The sequence below is a fragment of the Magnolia sinica genome, chromosome 8 (genome assembly GCF_029962835.1).
Source record: "Magnolia sinica isolate HGM2019 chromosome 8, MsV1, whole genome shotgun sequence".
Lineage (NCBI taxonomy): Eukaryota > Viridiplantae > Streptophyta > Magnoliopsida > Magnoliales > Magnoliaceae > Magnolia > Magnolia sinica.
Window position 1 is genome coordinate 86,859,116 of NC_080580.1, and position 27,698 is coordinate 86,886,813.

Here is a 27,698-nt window from a genome sequence, read left to right on the forward strand (position 1 = left end):
CATCTCTGTGGGCCCAAAAAATGATTATAAATGTTTTAATGGTGCACGGCCAACTCCACTTTTATATAGATATATATATATATATATATATATATATATATATATATATATATATATATATATATATATATATATATATATATGACATGAATAAAACTACGATTTAGACCCATCCATGCAAGTGGGCCCATGACTAAGTGATCAATACCGTTGATAAGAATATCCCAAAAGTTCTCGAAATTACATGATCCCAGCCATTTTATCGCTGTTAGCCATCTCCTCATAGGTAACCAAAGGTTAGGATCTCCGAGGTGGGGCCATCCAATCGATGGTCTGGATCAAAAGAGCAGTTAAAGAATCTATCCACGTCCCATGCATTTAAATCACTTGCTTGAGAAATTGACCAAACTGCCCTCCATCAACGTCCTATAAAAGCTCCAGCATGTCTGTGGCTTGAAAGACTGTAATGCATTCCACAACACTAAGTTCCCCAAAAGGCTAACAAACTCCTCCTACTTGCAATCCAACCGTCCATCATGATCATGTTCGGCCCATTCGAGTTCGAATCATCTCTACTTATATTGGCTGCAGTCACTTTGATTTCCTTCTCCTCCTTCATTGTCTTCGTTCTTCGCAAGGACTCTAGAGGGACAAAACTCCCTCCAGGGTACCTAGGACTCCCCATTATTGGGGAGTCCTGGAGCTTCTTCCAAGCTCAGAGAAAGAACACAGGGTCTGAATGGATTAACGAAAGGGTGGCCCAATATGGCCGTGTGTTCAAGACATCCCTATTGGGCTCTCCCACAGTGGTTGTTACAGGTAGAGAAGGTAACAAGTTCTTGTTCACTGCAGGTCATGGAGTGCTCTCGGCGAAACAACCGTTACCAATCAGAAAGGTTGTGGGAGAGAAACAACTCTTTGAGGCCCCGGAAAACAGGTGAAGATGATGATAGTTTAATAGTGTTAGAACTTGGTGCTCGACTCGAAACTCGGCCTAGTCAACTTGACTCAGTCAGAATTCGAGCTGAGTCACAAGGAAATTAATCACTTCTGACCATGATTCAATCTAGTCTCTTGGCTTGATTTCTGGCCGATTTGAGTTAACTCGGCCAAGTTTCAAGTGAAGTCACCTTGTTTTAGAATTATGCCTGAGATCCCTCCGGGCCACCCATAATTCTATGGTTATTATTCATTAAAAGTATTTTTAATTTTAAGTCCTTAAACAAAATTAGAAAGGGAGTATGTGGTGGTGCAATGGTACGACCAATGACTGTGATGATGGCCTAACCATATTGTGATGGGGTAAGCCCATCGCCTTACTACCGCTCATGTGCCTGGTTCAAAGACTCAGCAATTTGAACCAACTCGTTAGGTCCTAAGTTGAGTTTGGACTCAGTGCAAGTTTTGGACTGGACCCTTAATTACCCCAAGTATCAAAATGAATCAGGCCTTACTGAGCCTGAGTCAACTCGAACGAGACTCATTCAAGTTTTAAATGAATCAGGCCTAGCTGAGTTTGAGTCAACCCGAATGAGACTCATTCAAGTTTTAAATGAATCAGGCATAACTGAGTCCGAGTCAACTCGAACGAGACTCATTCGAGTCTTAAAACTATGCTCATGAGTCTTAAAACTATGCTCATGAAATCATGAGCATCATGATGAAAGTTATGATAAAAGTTTCATGCTCGCTGCCAGCCTAACACAATCCTTCTTCGATCGGGCTTGAGATTAGCTAACAAGAGTATCGAAACATTCCTAGGTGTTATGTAATAGTATAGTCGGAACAGGAACACTCGCCCAATTAGTCGAGTGTAACCCTGGTTTGTGATCAGGCCTAACCAAGCCCAACTCAACTCAAACTCGTCCTAATCTTAAAACCATGATCCTATGACCCATGTTTTCTAAGACCCATATCTTGGATTAATGAATTCATCATCATTATTATCATCAAAATTACACCAAAGTTTCAGCCAGCTGCCAATCTAATACAACTCTAATTCTTAAATATAGGCTTGGGGCTAGCAACCAAAGCATAAAACCTCCGCAGGCGTTGTGTGATAGTCTATTACATATATAGGTTGATTAAAATCAACAAATCTGATGGTGAAGTATGAAACGGATATGTGTGTGTGTCACACCTGATAATTGGGATGGATTTTGTTGGGTCTAAACCCAACTCCTTCCTACTGACGTGTGGCTGCAGCCACCAAAAAAAAAACGGAAACCTTTGAAGAGAGGAAGAGAGAACTTGCTGCTATAGCTTTTTATTGAATGAAAACGTATTACAGTGTTGCATTTTATAGGCATTCTTATTCTATGAAATGACTAATTTATCCCTGTCTAGATTCATCCTAGGGGCAGCTAAAGAAAGAAAAAATCTACTGTTTATCTTCACCCAGCTAGCGAACTAAACTTAGAAAAAAAATCTTATCTTCACAGCTAGCTCACACGGTATGCACACGGTTTTGGATTTGCACAATCACCGTATCCAACACTCCCCTTCAAGTCAAAACTAGGTTCATTCCGATCATCGTTCTTAGTCGTTTGAATGCATCTATCGGCAATGCCTTTGTAAAAATATCCGTCACCTGTTCCGTAGTATGACAATACTCTAATTTCATCATTTTCTGCTTCACATGATCTCTCAGAAAATGATATCGGGTATCAATGTATTTGCTTCTTCCATGCTATACCGGATTTTTGGCTAGCTTGATTGCCGACTTGTTATCCACATATATGACTGTAGATTCCTCATGTGGATGCTTCAGCTCCTTCAGTAGATTCCTTAACCAAATTTCCTCACAGACGGTGGATGATGCTGTCATGTACTCTGCTTCACATGTGGACAGGGCTACCAGACTTTGCTTCTTCAAATTCTATGTAAAAGCAGTCGTTCCGAGATAGAATACATAGCCAGTGGTGCTCTTTCTCTCATCTTGCTCACCTCCCCAATCATTGTTTGAGTATCCATACAACATTGTTTCATCATCATATGGATAAAAGAGACCGAATTCAATAGTCCCTTTGATTTACTTCAGTACTCGTTTTGCAGCTAGCCTGTGTGACTCTTTTGGGGCTTCCATATAATGGCTTAGAAGCCCAACACTGTAGACTATATCTGGCCTAGTGATTGTGAGATACCTTAAGCTTCCGATTAGGCTCTTGAATAGGGTTGAGTCGACGTTTCTTCCTTCTCCATCTTTTGTGAGCTTCAGGCCTGTTGTAACAGGTGTACTTATAGCTTTACAGTCGACCATCTGAAACTTCTCAAGAAGTTCCTTTGTGTACTTCTTCTGGGATATGTAAATGTCGTCAACTTCTTGCTTCACTTCAATGCCCAAGAAAAAGGACATCAATCCACCATCAGTCATCTCGAATTCTTTAAACATAGCCTGCTTGAATTCTTCAAACATTGCCTAGCTATTCCCAGTGAACAGCAGATCATCAACATATAAACAAGCGATAAGCATATCACCATGAGCATTCTTTTTTGTGTAGACGGCATGCTCATATGGACATTTGACGAAACCATTCTCTTGAAGATAACCGTCAATCCGTGCATTCCAAGCACGAGGAGCTTGCTTCAACCCATACAGGGCTTTCTTCAGCCGATACACCTTGTGTTCCTCCCCTTGCATGACAAAGCCTTCAGGCTAGTCAACGTATACTTCTTCTTCGAGTACCCAATTTAGTAATACAGATTTCACATCCAGTTGGTAAATCATTCAACTGTGATGAGCTGCAAGGGAGATAATCATTCTTATAGTGTCAAGGAGAGCAACTGGGGCAAAAACTTCTTCATAATCTACCCCATATTTCTGTTTGTAACCTTTTACTACGAGCCTTGCTTGATATCGTTCGATCATACCATCGGCATTCCGCTTGATTTTTTACACCCATTTAAGACCAATGGCCTTTTGGCTTTTGCGGAGTGAGGTCAACTCCTATGTTCGATTCTTCTCGATGGCATGAATCTCTTCTTCCATAACCTTTCTCAAACATTCTTTAATCACAGCCTCCTCGAATGTGAGGGGCTCATGGTCCGCATACGAGCAGAGTAGATTCACTTCCTCAGTTTCTGCATAGATGTCATTGAGGCTTCTCATTTTAATAGGAGCCAAGGGTAAAAGAGAATCGGATGAAGATGTGTTGGATGAATTCTGATTTGATGAAGTACTTCCAGGAGAGATGGAGTGTACTCCTGGACTTCTGCGATCTGAAGGGGGTGATGTGGGTGTCTGCTCTTGCTTCTTATGTCTCTCTTCTTCGTATTCTTTGATCTCAACCTGCTTTTTTTTGGCCGAGTTTCCCTCGTTCCATTTTCACGCTTCTTCCTCACAAAATACCACATCTCTACTCACCACCAACTTATTGGTTAGTGGGTTGTAGAGCTTGTATGCCTTTGACTCTTCGCTGTAGCTGATGAAGATGCACTTCTCACCACGATTGTCAAGCTTTTTCCTTCTCGCTTCTAGAACTTGAGCGTAGGCGACACACCTAAAAATCTTAAGGTACGCCACGCTTGGCTTGTATCCACTCCATGCTTCTTGTGGTATCTGGAATCTAATACTTTTAGTCAGACACCTATTGAGCAGATAGGTAGTACATGCAACTGCCTCTACCTAGAAATTCTTTGGCAGACTTTTCTCCTTCAGTATGGTCCTCGTCATATCGAGAATGGTGCGGTTCTTCCGTTCCGCAATTCCATTTTGTTGTGGCGTGTACGCTAAAGTATGTTGTTGCTTAATGCCATATTCCTTGCAATGTTCTCGAAAAACATTTGAGGTATACTCTCCACCTCTGTCAGATCGGAGGGTTTTGATTTTAAGACTACTTTCTTTTTCAACAAGGGCCTTAAAGTTTTTAAAAATAGTAAAAGCAGCAGACTTCTCTTTGATTACATCACCCACAATTTTCTATTGAAATCCTCAATGAAGGTAATAAAGTATTTATTACCTCCAAGAGAGATTGGCTCCAATGGTCCACAGATGTCAGTGTGAACCAACTGCAACGGTTCTCTTGCTCTTCAGGATACTCCACTTAGAAAGGAGTTCCTTTGTTGTTTTCCAAGTGTGCACGCCTCACACACTTGATCTGGAGCTTCAATAGCAGGTAAGCCATGCACCATGCTTGATGAAGACAGAAGTTTCAGGCCACTGAAATTTAGATGGCCAAAGCGAAGATACCATATCCAGGAATCATTCTTTGCTTTTCCATAAAAACACTTCTCAAGCATTATGTTTATATGGAGAGGAAACATACGAATCTTCGCCATCTGAACTTTCACAATCAAATGTCCATGTATATCTCTTATAGAAAGAGAAGAGTTCTCCATATGTATGACATAACCTTTTTCGAAGAGTTGTCCGAGACTCAGTATATTACTTTTCATGTTGGGCACGTAGTATACATTGGATATATAGTTTGGAACACCATTCTTCTGAAAGATTTTGATTTTGCCTTTACCTTTCACCGACGTTTTTGATGAGTCTCCAAACATTATATCGACATGAACTCCTGTGAGTTCCACAAAGAGTTTCTTGTCGCCGCACATGTGATTGCTTGCATCCGCGTCGAGATACCATACATTCTACTGATCACTACCTTTCTCTTGTGCAAGGAGAAGTGTGGAGCTTTCTTGTTCATGGCCTGATGCTTCGACATAATTGGATAGCTCGTCTTGAGTCATCGGCTTGCTCCAACAATCAGATGCATAGTGGCCAAGTTGTTGCAATTATAGCATTGGATGTTCTTTGTACTTCCTCCTCCACGCATAGATCTACCTCTACCATTTCCTCTTCTATGGAAAGTGGTATTTTTCTGCTGGTTTTGGCCATGGCTTTGTTGGTATCCGCGCCCTCTGCCTCTTGCGCGATTGTTAGCAAAACGTCCACCATGTTGTGAACTTTCACGTCCACCATCGTTATCATTCAGAGTTAATCTTGACTCTAAAGCTTGTTCCATTGGCATGGAACTGGCATTCTTCTGCATTTGTTGCTCGTGAACTTACAACGATCCCATCAACTCCTCAATGGAGAGTTTCTCAATATCTTTTGATTCTTCGATCACCACAACCACATGCTCAAACTTGGTTGTGAGGGATCGAAGTATCTTTTCAATAACTTGAACATCTTCAATCTTCTCACCATTTCTTTTTAAATTATTAACAGTTACAAGCAAACGCGAAAAATAATCAGTAATATTCTCACCTTCCTTCATGTGAGTCACTTCGAACTTGGCTCTTAATGTTTGAAGGCGAACCCGCTTTACTCGATCTACACCCTTGAAGATGGTGCCAAGGGTATCCCATGCTTGCTTGCTTGATGTTGCTTCGACAATCTTTTCAAAGGTTGATTCATTTAACCCTTGATAGAGAAGGAACAAAGCTTTGTTGTCTCTCTTCCTTTGATTTTTTAGAGCGATCTTTTCTTCATTGGTGAAGGCGGCTTCTTCTTCCATAGTGGGTTTTTCATACCCATCGGTGACGATCTCCCATAGTTCTTGCAATCCGAACAATGCCTTCATTTGGATGTACCATTTTTCATAGTTGTCCTTTGACAACTTAAGAACCTGTGGCTGGATTGTGCTAGCCATCTTTTTCTTCTTTTTTTAATAAAAAAAAAGAGAGATGGATTAGAAGAACAAATTTTGTTTTTTTTTTATTGAAAACAAACCGTTGGCTTGACAAGCTGATTTTTAAAAATAATTTTTTATTGTTTTGCTGCAATTTGATTTTTTTGAAAAAATAGATATGTTTTTGCTACAATCTGAATTTTTTCAAAACAGATTTTTTTGGAAAAAAAGAATGATCTCTTGTGGCTGGAAATTGCTGGAAACTTTTTCCGAAAAAAATTCAACCTCCTCACGGTTGATTTGGTTTCGGTTGTTGGGTATTTGCAGACCCAAAACAGGGAGTGCAGGACCTTCTTCTCATGGCTGATGAGGCCCAAGGATCAGCGCTCTGATACCAGTTTGTTGGGTCTAAACCCAGCTCCTTCCTGCTGAAGAAGGCCAACAAACTGGTATCAGAGTGCTGATCCTTGTGGCTGGAAATTGCTGGAAACTTTTTCCAAAAAAAATTAAACCTCCTCACGGTTGATTTGGTTTCGGTTGTTGGGTATTTGCAGACCCAAAACAGGGAGTGCAAGACCTTCTTCTCACAGTTGATGAGGCCCAAGGATCAGTACTTTGATACCAGTTTGTTGGGTCTAAACCCAGCTCCTTCTTGCTGACATGTGGTTGCAGCAATCAAAAAAAAAAAAAAAAACAGAAACCTTTGAAGAGAGGAAGAGAGAACTTGCTGCTATAGCTTTTTATTGAATGAAAAAGGAATGAATGAAAACGTATTACAGTGTTGCATTTTATAGGCATTCTTATTCTATGAAATGACTAATTTATCCCTATCTAGATTCATCTTAGGGGCAGCTAAAGAAAGAAAAAATCTAAAGAAAAAATCTACATTTTATCTTCACCTAGCTAGCAAACTAAACTTAGAAAAAAATTCTTATCTTCACAGCTAGCTCACACGGTATGCACACGGTTTTGGATTTGCACAATCCACGTATCCAACAGATTTAACATTAACATCACCCTAGCCCTCACCCCTTTTATAAAATTATTTTAAATAACTTTTCCTCTGGACATTTATTGTTATTGATTACTTCTCAATTAATGGAACTAGTTGGACTTCCAACTAATTGTGTATGAGCATCCATCTATCCATCTAGCTATCTATCTATCTATCTATCTATATGTGTGTGTGTGTAGAGTAAGGATGCAATCATGGTCCAATACCAGGGTGTATTTTATATTTTCCTCTTCTTTATTTTCAAACTTTTATTTATGCAGGTATAAGCTTGTAAAGAGTGCAATGATGAGCTTCTTAAGGCCTGAAAACCTTCAAGAATACATAGGAATTATGGACGATTTGGTGAAAACTAGATTATTAAGTGTAACGAAAGGGAAGGATATGATCAAGGCCGTCCCTCTTTTGAAAGATCTCACGTTCAATGTTTCATGTTCTCTACTATTCGGAATACACGATGAGTGTACCAAAGCAGCTTTATTTGAGGACTTCTCAGAAGCATTCAAAGCGGTGTGGTCCATTCCTATAAATTTCCCAGGCACCCTCTTCCGGCGGGGTATTAAAGCACGTTCCAGGATAGACCGGCGGATGTTGCCGATTGTAAGGATGAGAAAGGAAATGCTCATGAATGGGTTCTTGCATGCCAAAAGCGATGTGATTTCATCCATGATTGCATTGAAAGACGAAAATGGAGAACCAATCACAGAACAAGAGATTATGGATAATGTCGTTCTGCTGGTGATTGCCAGCCATGACACAACGGCCAATCTCCTGAGCTTGATGATGTGGAAGCTGGCTAGAGATCCCATGATTTACCAGAAAGTTCTCCAAGGTAACGAATTGCACCATCCTCCGTATCTTTCTTTAAGGGTTCATTTCGGTCATGTGTTACCCCAAGGGCCATGTGATGAGATGGTCCCATGATTACAAACGGTCTATCTTCGGACTATCTTCATGATGCTCCGGCAATGAGCTACATGGATGTGTTTGGTGTCCGCAGAAGCACATATAGATGAATCAAGCAAAGTATTCCAATTGCACAATCAAGTCCAATCACAAAAACTCAGAATTTAACGTGTAAAAATTCTTTCAAAATAAATAAATAAATAAATAAATAAAAAGCCATACCTCGAAACAATAGTAATACACTATGAAAGCAGGAATTCCAAGAGATAGAGATTACCCGATTCAAACAAGCCTCGAATCATCCTTACAAGCCCTTGAAATCCTTTGTAATGAATTAGAAAGCTCTAGGATACTGCATATTCCCGATTTTATATATATATATATATATATATATTCTCTATAAGAATCAAAATCAAAATAGAAAATAAATCCCACACTTACGCATCTCTATGTAACTCTACGCAATCGTTCGATGACACTTCGATGGCACTTCGATGGCATTGGCAGACTATCGATGACATCGAACACATTCAATATCATCGAACTAAACACACAATTGTTCCAGCAACTAAACATGAAATTTTTCAGATTTTTTTGATGGCATCAAGCAGCCTTTGATGGCATCGAAGTCTATTTGATGGCATCAAGCTGTCAATATACAAACCTAATAATTTTCAGATTTAAGACATCAACAACAAGATGATCATGACCATCGTTTTTCAAAGTTGAATGCGATCCTTCTTTTCCAACGTTCCACATTTATCTGCATGCCTGGATGGCTAGAGTCATTTCTTATGGGGGGAGATAAATCATTACATCATAAAGATGGACAATTGAACTGATTATTGGATCATCTCACCATGCTATTGACTCCAGAAAAAAATGATTCTTTTATGTAGTATGATAACTTTCTTAGTAATCAAAGAGCGTAAAAATACCTACATAGAACCTATCTACTGTAAGCCTAAGCCCTCCTATCTAGGGTTGTTGATGGGCTGGGCTGGCCCACCTCAGACCTAGCTTAGGCTTAGACCCAAGGGATAGGCTCGGGCTTAAAAGTCAGGCCAGTTTTTAAATAGGGTTTGGCTTGGATCATGTAGCAGCCTGTCAGCCCATACCAGCCCAGCTCATTAGAGTTCACGAGTGCAATTTTATAATACACACCAACATGTAAAAATTCTTATTTATCCTCATGTCATTCCTCCACCCCTCTCTCTCTCTAAGAAGATCAATCTCTGGGCTCGGCCCCAGCATAAACATTTCAGTCTGGGCTCCAGTTAGACTATTTTCATTCCACTGTAGGCTCAGGTTAGACTTGAGCCTATGCTAAACAATGCGAGCTGGATTTGGATAGAGCTTGGCCTAGCCCTAAGTGGGGCGCAGGGATATTCCTACTTGTATAGCTTCTCATAGCATAAATTTAAACCAGGTGAGTCAACCAGGTCCCCGGTTTTTCCTTGAGTCACCCCTAGTTTCTCATTCCTGAAAATTTATCTTCTTTTCTTTATATATATAATAAAAATAACTGAAAATAATTTCTTAATGATTTACCCACGAGTTGTTGGATATTTTCAAACTATCAAAATAACATGGGTTTATTTGTCAAAATAAAAGGTGTAACTTTCAAAATTGGAAATATTTTCTTTTGGAGTAAAAATTTCTTTTCTCACTGTTAAAACTCCTTGGCCAACTTAGCTTACATGCTTTAAAAAAGTTATTCTTTTTTGTAACAAAAGTCACTTATAAGTGATGTTTGTGGAGAAAATCTATAAATCACTTACAAAACTTCATGAGCTGAGAGTGAGAAGTCACTTCCATGTATGTTACTTACAATTGAAAGTCACAACTTAAAAGATTACAGCATCCAAACGACTTTTTTTGTTTTTTTTTTTTTTAAATGAAAGTTAGTTAAGTCAGGGCATTTTTCTGTTGTATACAACAGTTTGAGTTCTCTTTGTCTCTCTTTTTTTCGGGTGGCTACCAGAGCACATGGAGATTTTGAAGGAGAGAGAAACACAGGGAGGAAAGCTTACATGGAGTGAAGTTCAAAAGATGAAATATACATGGAGAGTTGCACAAGAGCTGATGAGACTCATCCCTCCTGTCTTAGGTAGCTTTAGAGAAGCTCTTCAAGACACCAGCTTTGGTGGCTATGACATTCCTAAAGGATGGAAGGTATGTACATCCACATCACATAGTTATTTAACAATCTAGACCGTTGAATTTTTTGTGGATGGAGTATAACCCAACAATTACACTGAAAAATAGAGTAGCCATCTAATTTTGTACTTGAAATTTGGGCCACTTTCTATTTGAATTCTAACCCTTGGTTCGATAACCATCTGATTGAATGGGTAGGATTGTTTGATAGATGTGTTTTCTGGGATGTGTTCCATCCACAATGTGCCGCACAATTTAAAATATCTGGACAGCTATCATATGAATCTAGCCGTTCATATTGTGCATGAGACGTGCTAATCTGTGGTGTGCGTTCGTGACTCATACATCCGTTGGATACATGGCATCCATGGGCATCAATATGGATGGACGGTCCAAACCATAGGCCTGACTGTGAACGGACTGTAGCCCAAGAATCATGCCTGATCTGACGATCTCAACCATTTGAATTGTCTGCTTAACTTAGATCACCTATCTTCTTCCCTTTAACCGTTAATTTGATGGCCGCGAAACAAATGGATGGGATACTTAAAATCTGCGTGGTTTTTTTGGGGATACAGTCCATCTGTGATAGCCCCACGAGTTAGATGGTCTGGATCAAAATACACGTGTGCCACGTGTATACTAAAAGAGTCACCACTATTTCATCTAGTGCATGTGGATCCAACGCTTTATTGTATATGGTTTAAGGTATTCTGGGCCTCATCGCCGACCCACATGGACAAGGACATCTTCGCAGATCCTGATGAGTTCGATCCATCACGTTTCCAAAACCCCTCTAAGCCGATCCCACCGTTCGCCTACATCCCATTCGGAGCTGGGGTCCACATGTGCATCGGCAACGAATTCGCTAGGGTTGAGACGCTCACGATCGTCCATAACATTATCATGAACTTTGAATGGTCACAAGTGAATCCCGAAGAAACGATCACATGCCAACCGATGCCTTTTCCATCAATGGGCCTTCCTATCAAGATCAAAGCAAGGATTACATCCGCTTAGATTTATGATTTAATACTTTGAATTGCTACTCAGCTTGTGTACCAAATATATATTTGGGAAGTGTGTCATTTTTCTTGGATCCTTGATCTTGCTGGGGTGGTAGACTCAGGAGTTTCAACACCCGGTGTGAAATCCCGCTATGGCGTCAGTGTGTGGGGGTGTGTGTGCGCGCGTGTAAAAAAAAATAAAAAAAAAGTGTGTTATTTTCTTGTTTTGATGATTACCAATATGAGTAGGATTCTCGGTTACAGTGGACCATGAATTGGGTTAGACCAAATGGATGGTGGAGATCATTGATTGGACTGAATGTGTTAATTAAGTAGAGGGTAGTTGTAGCCATTGCGGTGGGGCCCACCTTGATGTATTTATTCAAAATCCACTCACTCTCTCCCTTTTGATAGATCATTTTAGGGAATGAGATAAAAAATGAAATACATCCAAATGTGTCTGGTAGACCATCCGTAGGAAACAGTGGTGATTGACCATTAAAAACTTTTTGTGGGCCACCAAAGGTTTGCATCAGCATGATATTTGCCTTTTTTTTCCCCTTTGTCTTGGTTTGTGTGACCTTATTAACATGTTGGATGGAAAATAAACATTGTGGTGGGTCCTAGGAACTTTTTTTTTTTTTTTTTTAATGGCGTGGCCATCAATCACCACTGTTTACTATTGTATGGTCCACCTAAGATTTGGATCTGCTTCATTTTTTGTGCTCATGCCTTAAAATAATCCGACAATTAGAATACATATATTAAGGTGGGCACCATGTTAAGGGCCGCACCATCTTGGGTGAGGCCGGGATGGCATCTAATCCTCTCTCCATTTTAAATGGCCATACAAAGTACCGTCCATTGGGAGTAGAGTTGTACACGAACTGAGTTAGCTCAGTTAACTCGCTTAACTCAACTTGAAAAAGCTCGATTCAACTCCGTTGGAAACTAAGTTCAAGCCAAGTCGAGCTGATTTTTGGAGCTCGAAAAAATTTCAAGCTGAGTTCGAGCTTGTCTGAGCTTGAATTGACTCGGATTGAACCTCAACTCGAATCGAACCAGTTCGGTGACTCGATTATTTTGATATTGATATTGCTCACCAAGTGTTTGATGAAATGACTTAACAAAGTGTTGTTTCGGATGTTTACATTCTCCATAGGATTGGCCGGTGGCAAGGAAGGTATGAATATGAAACAAATCACTACCAAGAAAAGAAACATTACATGATAAAACTACCATTATATCTTGATTTTGATGCCACCTACTGAGTGTTTGATGAAATACCTGTAAATTGTTGTTGCTGTTTTGCATACTGTAAGAAATTAAAGGTGCACTCCATGTGTTTGAGAAAACGCCGCACATGCTCGTACTCAGCTCGAACTGGCCCAAGTTGCTAAGTGAATAGAATTGAGCTGGCCGGTCAAGCTCGAGGACCGAGCCAAGCCGAGTTCGAGCTGGGTGAGCTAGTGGTCGAGCCGAGTCGAGCTATGCCAAGTTTGACTTGTTTCGACTCATGTACAGCTCTAATTGGGTGAGTACCATTCACACTCCCTCTAAGAACATACGAGGACTTGGCCATGTGGGTCTGTTGAGATGCTGGTGAGCCTGAGCCACCCGTTCCATCCACAAGACTTTCTTTATAAAACAATGATGCTGCTCATATTTATGCTATTTTCTATCTTCTAACGATCATTCAGCTACTGCAACAGTTAGGGTTAAGACATGAAAGGGAGGGATGAATTTTATGGGAGGGGATTTTATTTTTTATTTTTTATTTTTCTAAAATGGCAGTAAGGTATAGGGTTGTTTTAAAAGAATAGTCTCATTTTTCTTTTTTACTTTTTTTCTTTTTAAAAGCTTCATGTATGCTTTTTAATTTTTATTGGAGCAAAATGCCATTGTTGCCTTTAAGAGTTGTGCCCGTACCTTGCTTACGAGAGAAGCTTCGTATGTACGTAGCTCCAATCACAATGCATCATCTGATCATCATGTAGTGATTCAGCTCACTTGAAGAGAGATCTAATATGTACATTCTCTTTGTGGCCCATCATTTTGACTGGAAGATTACGAGCTCTTTATAGCCCACAATAATCAATAACGGTGGTCGTTCACTTCCAAATTTTTTCTTGCGGTGTGGTGCTCCTTAGTTGTGGATATAACTCACTCTTTGGCCCATGATGTTGAATTAGATTTCTGAATCCAAGGGATAGAGTGGATTCAATACATACTATACCCCTTAACATATAACAACCATGCCTTTAACACATGACAACCTACGCACTTGACAAATGATAGCCAAAACCCTTAACACATGACAATCACAACTCAAACCCCTTAATTCATGACACCCTGATCTATAGCTCAAGTGGTAGATGAGTGAAAGATATCTCGTTTCAACACTAAGGTCTTGGTATCAATCCCTAGTGGGGGTGGCTAATTGTGAAGTGTGAACTGACACTGGGTGTACTAACAAGCTAACCAAAAAAAGAAAAAAGAAAAAACCCTTAATTCATGAAAACCTCGACCCTATGACAAGCTCGACCCTTAACACATGATAGCCATGACCCGGACCCTTAACACTACAAGGATGTTGTCTATGGGGTGGGTATATATCAAATTCACTCTGTCCATTAGAGTCAGAATTTCACAAAAGGTCACAGGCCAAAGAATGAGTCACATTTATAAATTAGGTGGACCACACCATAAGGAAATAGCTGATAGTAAATGACAAACGTTATCATTTGTTTTGGCCACAAAGAGCTTAATAGTATTAAGCTGAAGTTAGTGTATTCTTGTTGAAATATTAAGCCATGAAGAGAATGAACGGATTGAATATGCTTTCAAGTGGGCTTAATAATCACGTTATGGCCACCTCACACATATCGAGAGTGGAGCTTGAAAGCTTTTCCCACAAGCAAAAGTAAGTACACACTTAACTCTCAAAAAAAAAAAATGGCATTTTAGTACGTGAAAAAAGCTAAAAAGCTATCACAGGCTAGAAAATATGAAAAGGAAGACTATTCTCTTAAAATGGCCATAGAGTGATTTTGGTAAAAATTCCTTTTATGGATATATTACGCTAACTCTACCAATAGTTTTGTCTCTACCTTTCTCTATGGGCTCCGCAATGATGTATGTGTTTTATCCACACCATCCATCCATTTTGAACCATTATTTAAGGGCATGAGTCTAAAATTGAGGTGGATCAAAATATCAAGTGGATCACACCACATGAAAACAGTGGTGATTGAACAATCACCATTAGAAACTTTTTAGGCCCCGCTGTGATGTTTATTTTCCATCCAATCTGTTAATTCCATTACATAATTAAATATGGAGGGAGGGAAAACACAAATATTAGCCTGAAATGATTTGATTCAATCAGCAATTTTTCTCGTGGTGTGGTTTACCTGAGATTTTGATCTTCATCATTTTTTAGCTCATACCATAAAATGATATTAAAAAATTGGATGGATAGCTGGATAAAACATATACATCATGGTGGGCCCAGGGAGCATGGCACTGACATCAGGACATGCACTGTCAATGCAAACATCAGCATAATAATTTTTTTAAAAAAATTAAAGAAAAGTTTACAAAAATTACCTGATTAAAATGGAATTTTACTTTCCAATACCTTTTTCCAATAGTTTTCAACTAGCTACATCTTAATATTTTTACTCTGTAATGCTTTGGTTGATGATACTCTGTCAAACAGCACCAACTTTGGTACTCTGTGCTATTAAAAAAACTCTGTGAGCCCCGCCATGATGTGTATATTTTATCCATGATATCCATCCATTTTGCCAGCCCATTTTAGGGCACAAGCCAAAAAAAAGAGGTAGATCAAAATCTTAAGTGGAACACACACCATGCACGTGAAACAGTGCTGATCTCTCTCTCTCTCTCTCTCTCTCTCTCAAAGAATTCGCTTGGTCCAACGCCTGGTTGGCCTGACCCTCGGTTCTAAGCATAATGGGTGCACCACCGTTGGTGCACACCCGAAGATAAAGTGAGGTCCGCACTAACGATCCGTGCAATCTACTCCAGCCTATCAACTTCTACTGCACTTATTAGGACATCATACAAGCTCAGGGTAAGCCATTCTTTTAAATCTTCAGTTTTATTTGGGGATATCCATTAATCTGACGGTCAAATTCTTCCCTTTGATCAACACATCCAATGGCTCGTAGTCCAGTTCAGGCAAAAGGTTAATATATACTTTTATAATTAGATGTTGGTACATCTTGATTGAATAGATAATCGTGAATTTCAATGGCTGAATTGTTTCAGAACAAATCATCAATGGTCTTAAAAGTCCTTTAAAGTATCTACATGAAATCTAATAAATGATTGTGATGATCAAAACCCTAATCAGATGATGCGAGATCTTAATCTAATGATTGATCTTGAATCTAATGATTGATTTTCAATTTTAACAAGTCAAAGTGATGTTGCAATCATAAATTGATGATTTGTAGGGTTATTTGAGGTTATACTTGTATAAATGTATGGTCAATTACTTCAATAAATCGTCGGATTGAGTATTACAAGATGAAGGTATTCTTAATAAAATGTATAAGGTTAATCTTAATTTCGATGGTTGCTCTCCTAATTTGATAGCTAGTGGTGGATTTCTACATTGAATGATGTGAGCTAAACAAAAGATGTACCTAATGGTCCAGGTCACAAATTTTGGATAAACGGTTAAATACATTTATTCAAGGGTCCACATTCGATGGAATTTGGGTTTTAAATGGTAACATTATACAATCCAACAGTATGATCGCTTCAAGGTTTGATTATAAACAATACCTAGGGTTTTCTATTCTAATCTAAGTTAGATTTTGCAGTTGATTTGAAATAAGATGGTTTAATTGGATATTTAAGTGACGATCAAGCATCAATTATAAATTTTTGGGTGTCATGGCCTAATGAACGCTAGTTTTGATGATCCATGACCTAATATTGAAAATGAACAGCTTGATTCGTCTATTATAAGGTTTTATGATATTTTGTTGGAATCAAAATTCTAGAATTTAACCTTTATGCACACATTTTCAAGGTTTTCCAATGTAAAGTGTTTAGATGTATTCGTATAATCCATCAAAAGTTTTCTACGTTAAAAACCAAGGACTGCCAATAATTGAGTATTGAAAAGTTCGGGTTATTACAATATATACCTTCTTTTATCATTGTTCTCTAACAAACTTTTCTTCTACTTTTAAAAGATAAGAGAAAATTAGATGAAAAAAATATTATAAATATTTTACTTTTAAAAAATAGGTTCTTCTTCTTTCATAAAACATCTACTTAAATGGGTTCAAAGACTCCACTATTAAAATATGGGTTCTTCTTTCTACAAAGATTATTCACAGATGAATTTACTTAGAAAGAAACTGATATAAAGAGATGAGAGAGATCAAAAACTAAACTATTAGAAGTTGAGCTCTTCTTCTTTCTTAAAAATAGATTAGGCTTTAAATTGGTCTTTTGTCAAGGGCTGGACTTTTGGCTACTTTTGAAAGGTTGAAATGTTGTCTAAATGAGATGATCCCAATGCCTACTGTGTTGCTCAAATTATTGAAAGAAGTGCTCCCTGAGGGTGAGATGTTACCGAATTTCTTTTATGAGACTAACAATATTATTGGGGAAGTGGACCTTAATTATAACAAAATTGATGCATGTCCCAATAATTCCTAGTTGTATTGAAAGACTAATGTTACGATGACTAGCTAATGTGTTGTGTATGGTGCATCCAGATAAAAAAGGGCAAAACATAATTTTGATGATGAGGCAAATACTTTCTCTAAAGTTAAGGAGATTCTAGTGAAGACATTGTAGCATTTTTCCTTAATACTAAGACTACAAATGTTGCTCATGGAAGCGTAGAAGGCTAAAGATATGAGATAGAATGACAAAGGCCGAATTAGCGATGAGTGCATAAGGCATCCTTCTGATTCTCCTGCATGGAAATCCTTTGATGAGCAACGCTTGAATTTTCAAATGATAGTCGCAACGTCAGGCTCGAGTTAGCAACTAATGAATTCAATATAATCGAGACAATGAGTATTGCTCACAGTGCATGGCCTGCTGTTTTCATACCATAAATTTGCTACTATGGATGTGCATGAAGCACCCTTACATCATGATGTTGCTACTTGTACATAGCCCATATGTTATAGGCAATAATATTGACATGTTTTTGCAATCATTGGTAGAGGAGTTACTTAAATTATGGGAATTGGCATCGACATTTATGATGCGCCGTTGAATTCAAATTTTCGAATGTGTGCGGCCTTGCTATAGACAATTAGTGAATTTCTTATACATGCGATATTGTTAGGATAGAGCACGAAAGGCAGCATTAACTCTCTTAACTGAAATAAGGACAAACTCCCAATGGTTGATGCAAGGCCATAAGTTCTATTGCATTGGTCATTTGGTTTATACACACACACACACACACACTTGGAAATGAAGTGTGAGCTAAAGTAAATAAAATTAACATAATATTTAGAAAGAAAATAAGAAAATATTTATATAGTGGTCCTAACATGGGCCAAAAAAAGGGGAAAATGTTTCATATATATTTAACAATCTAGATACTTTATCATTTAAACCTCTTTCCTTTTAAGATAGATCAATACCTCCACCTAGAGCTGGGCAATCCTGACCCGATCTAGTGGAACCGATCCGATCTAACCCGTTCCGAACCGAACCGATAGCCTAGATCGGTGCGGATCGGGTAAGACCATTCAGATCCGAAAGATTTTTGGGTCGAATTCGGATCCATACCTACTCAGACCAATCCGATCCGGAATTCGATCCGATTCGATTCGACCCGATCTGGCCCCATTATGATGTATGTGTTTCATCCATTTTAGAGATCATTTTAAGGCTTCATACAAAAAAATGATAGTGATATAAATCTCAGGTGGAATACACCACAGGAAAACAATAATGATTGGATATCCACCATTATAATCCTCCTAAGGCCCATTGTACTGTTTATTTGACATATAATCTATTGATTAGGTCAAAAGGACCCCGATGCAGCGAAACAATAAATCTCAGCTTGATAAAAAAACTTTTATGGCCTCTAAAATGTTTTTAATGGTCAACGTTCATTCAACACTGTTTCCTATAATGTGGTCCACTTGAGATTTCTATATACCTCATTTTTTTTCCTAATAACATAAAATGATTTATAAAAATAGATAGAGGGCATGGATGAAACACATACATCATGGTGGGGCCCACAGAGCACCGACCACCGGCCATTGGCTGGTGGCAGGGGGAGTAGCCAATCCGTTTCCAGTCGAGCTCCGAGTTGTACGAACGGTTCAAAGGAGATCAAAGTTACATGGGACCCACAGTGATGTATTTGTTACATCTACACTGCTCACCTATTTTTCAAGATCATTTTAGAGCATTATCCAAAAAATGAATAATATCCAAAGATCATCTCTACCACACCATAAATAGCAGCAAAGAATGATTTTCACCGTTAAACAATGCGTGTGGTCCACTTGATAGTTAGACCTGTCTTATTTTTCGTGTGGTCCACTTGATAGTTAGATCTGTCTTCAAATTCACCGTTAAACAATTCATGCAAGGCTGGGCTGCAAGTTGTGCTTGCTTGAAAAGCAAGTCTTTGGTTTCGTGCAGTGCACGTCAACGGTCCGGTAATATCGTGAATACGGTAGATGGGAAGCTCTTTCAGAGCCATGTGGGGCCCACCTTGACGTATATGTTTTATCTAAGTCGTTCATCCATTTTGACATATCATTTTAGGCATTGAGCACAGAAAGGCGATATATTAAAGGCTGAAGTGGACCACACCACATGAAATACTTGGATCAAATTCATACGATCCGAATCGCACCCAACTCGATCCGACTCAGTTTCTCTGACCAAGTCGGACTCGGTTCGGGTCAGGCCAACCATGTATCAGATCAGTTCAAGTCAGGTGACCCGGACTCAGTCCTGGATCGGATCGAGTTCAGGTCAAGCCATTAACATTTCAGATCGGATCGAGTTGAACCCGATCCGATCTGATCCAGACCGATGCCCAGCTCTACCTCCACCTACCTTTTTTGGGCTAATTTGAAGATTTTATTGAAAATCACCCTTCCACAGTAAGGCCCACCATATATAGGGCTTGGATCATTTTGACATGAACTAAAATTCCACAATTACTGTCCTAACCTAGAAATAAATGTAATCCGTAGAGATTTACTGTGGAATGGTAGACTCGCTGGCCAACATGACAGACATGAATGACATTCAAGCCATTCATTTGAAAGCCCCACCATTCATGCTCCCTGCCATAAAATCAGGCCAGTCTACTCATCAGGCTCAAATTCATGATTGAGAGATGGACGGCTGAAATGGCATAATATAGCCAACAATTGAAATTCCACGGGGAGTACTCGTCAGTAGAGCTGGGCAATCTTGACCCGATCCGATGGGTCCGACCAGATCTGACCCGATCTGAACTGAGCCGACGATCTGGATTGATGCGGATTGAGTAAAACAGTTCAGATTTGAAGGTTTTTCGGGTCAGATTCAGATTCATGCTTACCTGGACCAATCCGATCCGGAATTCGATCTGATTAGATCCGTTCCGATCCGATCTGACCCGGTCCGGAGCGGATAAACACATGCATTTTCATGGTGGGCCCAACAGAGTTTACTCAGTACCAAGCAGAGGTGGATTTGCTGGTGTACCACACACCAGCTATATAGCTATTGTAGGTATGTGTCGTGTGCGAAGATTGGCTAAGACGGATTCGCTACTCCCCCTGGTCGGTGCTCTGTGGGCCCCACCATGATGTATGTATTTCATCCATTCCGTTCATCCATTTTACAGATCATTTTAGGGCTTTAGGAAAGAAACGATAGGGAAACAAATCTCAGGTGGACCACACCACAGGAAAACAATAATGATTGGATATCCACCATTATAATCCTCCTAAGGCCCAATGTACTGTTTATTTGACATCTAATCGGTTGATTAGGTCATAAGGAACCAGATTAAGGGAAAAAATAAATATCAGCTTGATCAAAAACTTCTATGGCCTCCAAAACGTTTTTAATGATCAGCGTTCATTAAACACTATTTCCAAAAATGTGGTCTACTTGAGATTTTGATATACCTCTTTTTTTTTTGCATAACATAAAATGATCTATAAAAATAGATGGAGGGCATGGATGAAACACATACATCATGGTGGGGCCCACAGAGCACTGACCACCAGCCATTGGCTGGTGGCAGGGGGAGTAGCCAATTTCCACTTTCCAGTACTGGCGTCTGGCACTCCTCGAGCTCCGAGTTATATAAACGATTCAAAGAATATCAGAGTCATCTGGGCCCCACAGTGATGTATTTATTATATCTACACCGTTCATATATTTTTAGAGATTATTATAGAACACCATCAAAAAAATTAATAATATCCAAAGATCATTTGGACCACACCACAAATAGTAGCAGCGAATAATTTTCACCGTTAAACAATTCATGTGGTCCACTTGATAGTTAGATCTGTCTTATTTTTAGTCTCAAGCCTTAAGACGAGCTCGCCAAATGAATGGACAGTTTGGATATAAAACATACCCCATGATCAGACCCACATAACTCGCTAACGTCGATACAAATGTCGTGCTGTGCAAGCTGTGCTTGCATAAGAAACAAGTCATGCCATTTCGTGCAGTGCACATCAACGACTCAGTGAAAACATGGTTACGGTAGATAGAATGTTCTTTCAGAGCCATGTGGGGCCCACCTTGATGTATATGTTTTATCTAAGTCGTTCATCGATTTTTGAAATATCATTTTAAGCCTTGAACATAAAAATAAGGTATATTAAAGGTTGAAGTGGACCACACCACATAAATCAATTGGATTAAATCATATAATCTGATTCGTACCCAACTCGATCCGACTCGGTTTTCCTGACTGAGTCAGATTCGGGTCAGGCCAACCATGTGTCGGATCGGCCCAAGTCAGGTGACCCAGATCCTATACCAGATCGAATTCATTCAAGACATTGAGATTACAGATTGGATCGAGTTAGCCACAATCCGTTCCAATCCGGACCGATGCCCACCTCTACTCATCAGTCACACACATGTACAAAAGAAACGTAAGGTTAAATAGGTACAGACAAAGTAGAAAGTGAATTGGATACTCCCCGCCCTCCTCTATCTAGGAAACGGACAGGGGCTCTGAGGGGGCCATCGGGATGTATGGGTTTTATCAACACCATCCATCCATTTTCCAATATTATTTTAGGATACATGCCAAAAAAAGAGGCAGATCCAAATCTCAAGTGGACCACGCCGCAAGAAGCATCGGTGATAATGACACCCACCGTTGAAATCTTCCTAGAGCCCACCTGATGGTTAATTTCCATCCAACCTGTTCATAAGGTCACATAGATCTAGATGAAGGGAAAATGCAAATATCAAATTGATCCAAAACTTGAGCCCCTTAAAAGTTTCCAACGGTAGGTGTTTAATACCGATTGTGTAGCCCCCTTGAGCCTTTGAACTGCCTCATTTTTGGGTCTCTACCCTAAAATGATATAGCAAACTGGATGGACGGTATGGATTAAAACCATACATCACGATGGCCCCTCAGAGCCCCAGCGGGGTAGTACCCAATCTCGTATTACAATAGCACGTGTGGGGTTAGGGAATCCTAAACGTATGTCATGCCATTGAGAGTTGGATTGTAATGCTGTGCTTTGGATTATTACAAATAGCCTTCGGTTGAAGACAGAAAAGCATTCGGCTCTTGGAGAGTGCTCCAACCGTCGAGAGGAAAGCAAGATGTATTTGTCTCTCCCTCTTGTTCAAATGGATCTTTTGGACACTTCAATGTCATATGGAAGCGGATTGGCTGGTGTATTGATGTCAGCGAGTCCTATGGGCCTGATCATGAGGTATGTGTTATATCCAAACCGTCCATTCATTTGGTAAGCTCGTCTTAAGGGTTTATGCGAAAAATAAGTCAGATTCAACTATCAAGTGGACCACACAGCAAAAGGAAGTAGGGAATTGAACATCTAACATTGAAACCCTTTTTGGGGTCAGAAGTTTTGAATCAATATGAAATTTGTTTTTCTTCTTCATCCAGGTCTTTGTGACCTTATGAACAGATTGGATGGAAAATAAACGTTATGGTGGGCCCTACGAATGTTTAACGGTGAAAATCATTACCTCCGCTACTATTTGTGGTGTGGTCCAGATGATCTTTGAATATGATTCATTTTTTGTATAATGCTCTAAAATGATCTCTAAAAATAGATGAACGGTGTAGATATAATAAATACATCACTGTGGGGCCCATGTAACTTTGACCTCCATTGAACCGTACGTACAACTCGGAGCTCCGCACGACACGTACCTACAGCAGCTATATAGCTGGTGTGTGGTACACCAGCCAATCCGCTTCCCAATCATATTATCTAGACCGTCCATTTCGTCCAACGCCAAGCATCATGGATAGGATGTTTAGTGATTTTCTGGAATCGTGACACAGTTTAAAACACACACAAACTCGGACTGAGTCAGCTCAAAAGCTCGTACGAGTTTTTAGGATTATTTAATAATTAAAAAATAAAAGATAAGTTGTGGTAAATCAAATCTAGTTTTTCTTATGTTTTAACCCGGAAATCTGGCCGAGTTGACTCGATATGAATCAGGTAACTCGATCAACTCATTAGGGCATGAATAATACTACGATTCAGACCCATCCCATGCAAGTAGGCACATGGCTAAGTAATCAAGACCGTTGATAAGAATATCCAAAAAGTCCTTAAAATTACAAGATCCCAGCCGTTTTATCACCGTTACTCATCTAATAGGTAATCAAAGGTTGGGATCTCCATCAGGTGGGGCTCATCCAATCGATGGACTGGATCAACAGAAATCATGGGCCACACCACCTCGCTTAAAAATCTATCAACGTCCCATGCATTAGGACCAGATTATACCCTTTTTACTAATGGCCTGGATCACTTGCCTGAGAAAATGACCAAACTGCCCTCCATCCACGTCCTATAAAATGTCATGCATTCCACAACACTAATTCTCCCAAAAGGCTAACAAAACCCTTTCTCTTTTCAATCCAACCGTCCATCATGATCATGTTGGGACCATTCGAATTCGAATCATCTTCACTTGTATTGGCTGCAGTCACTTTGATATCCTTCTCTTTCATTATCCTCCTCCTTCGTAGGGACTCTGGAGGGACGAAACTCCCTCCAGGGTCCCTCGGTCTCCCCATAATCGGCGAGTCCTGGAGCTTCCATCAATCTCAGAAGGACAACAAAGGATCTGAATGGATAAACGAAAGGATGGTCTGCTACGGTCGCGTATTCAAGACAGCCCTAATGGGCTCTCCCACAGTAGTTGTCACAGGTAGAGAAGGTAACAAGTTCTTATTCACGGCGAGTCATGAAGTACTCGCGGCAAAACAACCGATGTCGATCGTGAAGATTGTAGGAAAGAAACAACTCAACGAGCTACCGGAAAACAGGTGAGAATAACAGCAGTTTAATAGTTCTAGAACTCAGTTACTCGACTTGAATCTCAGTGAGATTTCGAGCCGAGTTGCGTGGAAACTCACTACTGACCATGACTTGATTTTGACTCAGCAAGACTTGTCGAGTCACAGCACGATGACTCAGTCTACCAGATGCTGGTATCTATCTACTCAAATATATGTCATTACTAATCACATTGTAATTTATTTATGAAATATTAGTCCAAGTTAAATAAGCCTCTGAGTCGACTCGAACCGGCTAGATATTGAGTTGAGTTGAGTTTTCAAGTTTCTCAACTATGGCGTGGTTACCTTAAATAGCTATAAATGGGCCTGGTTTTAGGCTGTCTGTCCTGTTTATCTATTCAATCCTGAAAATGGGATGCACCCCCGATGATAGCATCATCTTTAATAAACATTTGGGATATAATGATATTACCTGTGCGTTTCGTATTGCACAGGTCGGATACAAGATACATCGTGGGATATATTGGCTGATATTGTTGATATTTAAAACATTGGCCACAAGAACATTTTTAACAGCTAACCCTTGCCATGTCCCAATTGCCAGCTCCATTTATACAACACAATACTGAGAGCCATCCCTCATTCCATGTGCCACAAATTGATGCACCACTAGTCTGGCCCTCTTGATGTGTGGCATCTAGGGAGGTCAATGGGCAGGGCTCCAGGTGGGCCATGGTCTGAACAAGATTGGCCTTTTCAATTGTCAAGAAAGGAATTTAAGCGTGGACCCTGATCATGGCCCGCCCACGAATTTCATAAGCGGGCCACTCACGGGCTTCGGCTCAGCTTTACAGAAAATTCTGTGGACCTAGGCCTTTTTTTTATTCTAGACCTTGAAATCAGGCCCATTACAGACTCACAGACCTCTATTAGAGGCCCAAGCCCCACCCATATTTGGCAGGCTACCTGAGATCACAGTTTAAAAACTCGAAAAACTTGACTCAATCGACTTGATATCTAGCTGAGTTGGGTTGACTCAAAGACTCAACTCGACTTGATATTTAATAATTAAACTAGGGATTCAATTACACTAATTAGAAACCATATGAATATACAAATTTACAATTTTAGTACAAATGATAGCTGGGTTAGCTTATAAATGTTAAGACTAGCTTAGTTGAGGTCATGAGTTTGAATCACCTCACTTAAACCTCTATTTTTAACTTAAAAGTCTCTTGACTCAACTGAATGACTCGGCTTGATTTCTAGCCAAGTTGAGTGAACTCAGCCAAGTTTTGAGCCAAGTCACCAAGTTCTAGACTCGGCTCATGGTATCAAAATGACCTAATCCAAGTTGAGGGTAACTCCAACTCATGGTATCAAAATGACCTAATCCGAATCAACTCAAACGAGTCTTGTCAAAGTCTTAAAACCATGCTCACATGACCTATGTTTTTCGAGACTCATATCTTGGATTAACGAAATCATTATCATGATAAAAGTTGTGGTAAAAGTTTCACGCCAGCTTCCAACCTAACACAATCCTTCTTTATCCAAGCTTAAGTCTATCTCTACTCTAGCATAGAACTTCCATGGACACCATGTAATTACATCAATTACATAGCTCAATAAAAATCAAAGAGTTGGATAGCGACAAACAGAAAATAATAATAATAATAAGCTACTTAGGGTGCAACCATGGTCCACTGTTGCTGTGGATTTTGTATTTAATTTCCTTTAGTTTTTAATATTTGATTTGATTTTATTATTATTTTTTACGTAGGTATAAGCTTATAAAGGGCGCAATGATGAGCTTCTTAAAGCCCGACAACCTTCAAGAATACATAGGAATTATGGATGATTTGGTGAAAACAAGATTATTAAACAAAACAAAAGGGAAGGAAACGATCAAGGCTGTCCCTCTTATATATGAAAGATATAACCTTTCATATTGCATGCACTCTACTATTCGGAATATACGATGAGTGTACCAAAGCGGCCTTGTTTGAGGACTTCGTCGAAGTGTTCAAAGCATTGTGGTCCATTCCTATAAATTTCCCAGGCACCATCTTCTGGCGGGGAATTAAAGCGCGTTCCAGGATCAACAGACGGATCTTGCCGATCGTAAGGATGAAAAAGGAGATGCTCATGAATGGGTCCCTGTGTGCCAAAACTGATGTGATTGCATCAATGATTGCATTGAGAGACGACAATGGAGAGCTGATCACAGAAGAAGAGATTATGGATAATATCGTTCTGCTAATGATAGCCAGCCATGACACTTCGGCCATTCTCCTGAGCTTGATGATAAGGAAGCTGGCTAGAGATCCCAAAATTCACCAGAAAATTCTCCAAGGTAAGAAATTGCACCATCATCGACATCTTACTTTTAAAGGATTATTTCAGTCATGTGTTACTGTTAAAGCCCCTTGATATACATTAATACACCATCCCCTAACCGCTCGAGCTTTTAGAAAAAGTGGTGATTTGACATGGTATCAGAGCAGATGGTCAAGCATTCGAATTCCAAGCAGAAAATATGCCTCCCTAATATATTCTTTTCGAGGAGACATAAAGCATTACACTTGGTTCACTGGATGGGCCTGAAAATACCTACTAGACCCTGTCAAAGTAAGCCTAAGCCCTCATATCTTGGGTTGTCAATGGGTCAGCCTGGCCCACCAGGCTTTAGGGCTGGCCTTGGGATGAGCTTGGGCTGTAGTATAAGACCCAAGGGCTGGGCTCGTGCTTAAAATTCAGGCCCATTTCTCAATTGGGCTAGGTTTCGATTAGTTACAACAGCTCATTAGCCCAGCCTAGCCCATTAGGGTTTGCAAGGGCAATTTCATAATATACATAACATGTAAATTGTTATTTACTCCTTGTGTTATTTCTCCATCCCACGACCCCATCTCTCATATTTCGGGCTGGACTATTTTAGCTCACCATGGGCCTGTGCTAGCTTGGGCCTATTTTGAAAATTGCAAAGTAGGTTTGGACAAAGCCTAGCCCGATCCTAACCCGGCCCATTGGTACCCCTACTGGTATCACTTCTTATCATCTTTATAATGAGCATAAATTTAAATAAGGTGAGTCAACCAGGGACTCACCTAACTTGACCAGGCTAAGGACCTACTCATTATGTAGGCAAACTGCGAACCCCGTCTTTTGCCCGAGTCAGCCCTAGTTTCTCAGGCCGAGTTAGCACTCTATTGTTTCAATCTCTATAAACCAACTAAGTCACCGAAGGAGAAAAAAAAAGAAAATGAAGATGAAGATATTATTGGGGGGACCGCGAAAGCACACAGAGTTGAATCTAGGATAGCAATCCAAAAGCACTAAGCAAAAGGGAGAAGAACACATCGATTTAACGTGGATCACAAAGTGACAGATGATCATTATGAAAGAATAAATTACAAAGAGAAAAGGCTTACCCGATTCGAACAACCTCGAATCTCACCCCTACACCCTTTGAAACCTTACAACAATTTAGAAACTCTTAGAATACCTCC

The 27,698-nt window shown here is 39.7% G+C and overlaps 1 protein-coding gene across 1 annotated transcript; it reads left to right on the forward strand.

Moving 5' to 3' along the window:
• Nucleotides 1-542: 542 nt before the first annotated feature.
• Nucleotides 543-26,314, forward strand: LOC131254358 (taxadiene 5-alpha hydroxylase-like). The gene is made up of 7 exons (XM_058255348.1): nucleotides 543-937; nucleotides 7,851-8,419; nucleotides 10,478-10,668; nucleotides 22,436-22,575; nucleotides 23,914-24,213; nucleotides 25,970-26,051; nucleotides 26,249-26,314. Exons 1-7 carry the CDS (start codon nucleotides 543-545, stop codon nucleotides 26,312-26,314), a joined length of 1,743 nt encoding a protein of 580 aa, XP_058111331.1.
• Nucleotides 26,315-27,698: the final 1,384 nt, after the last annotated feature.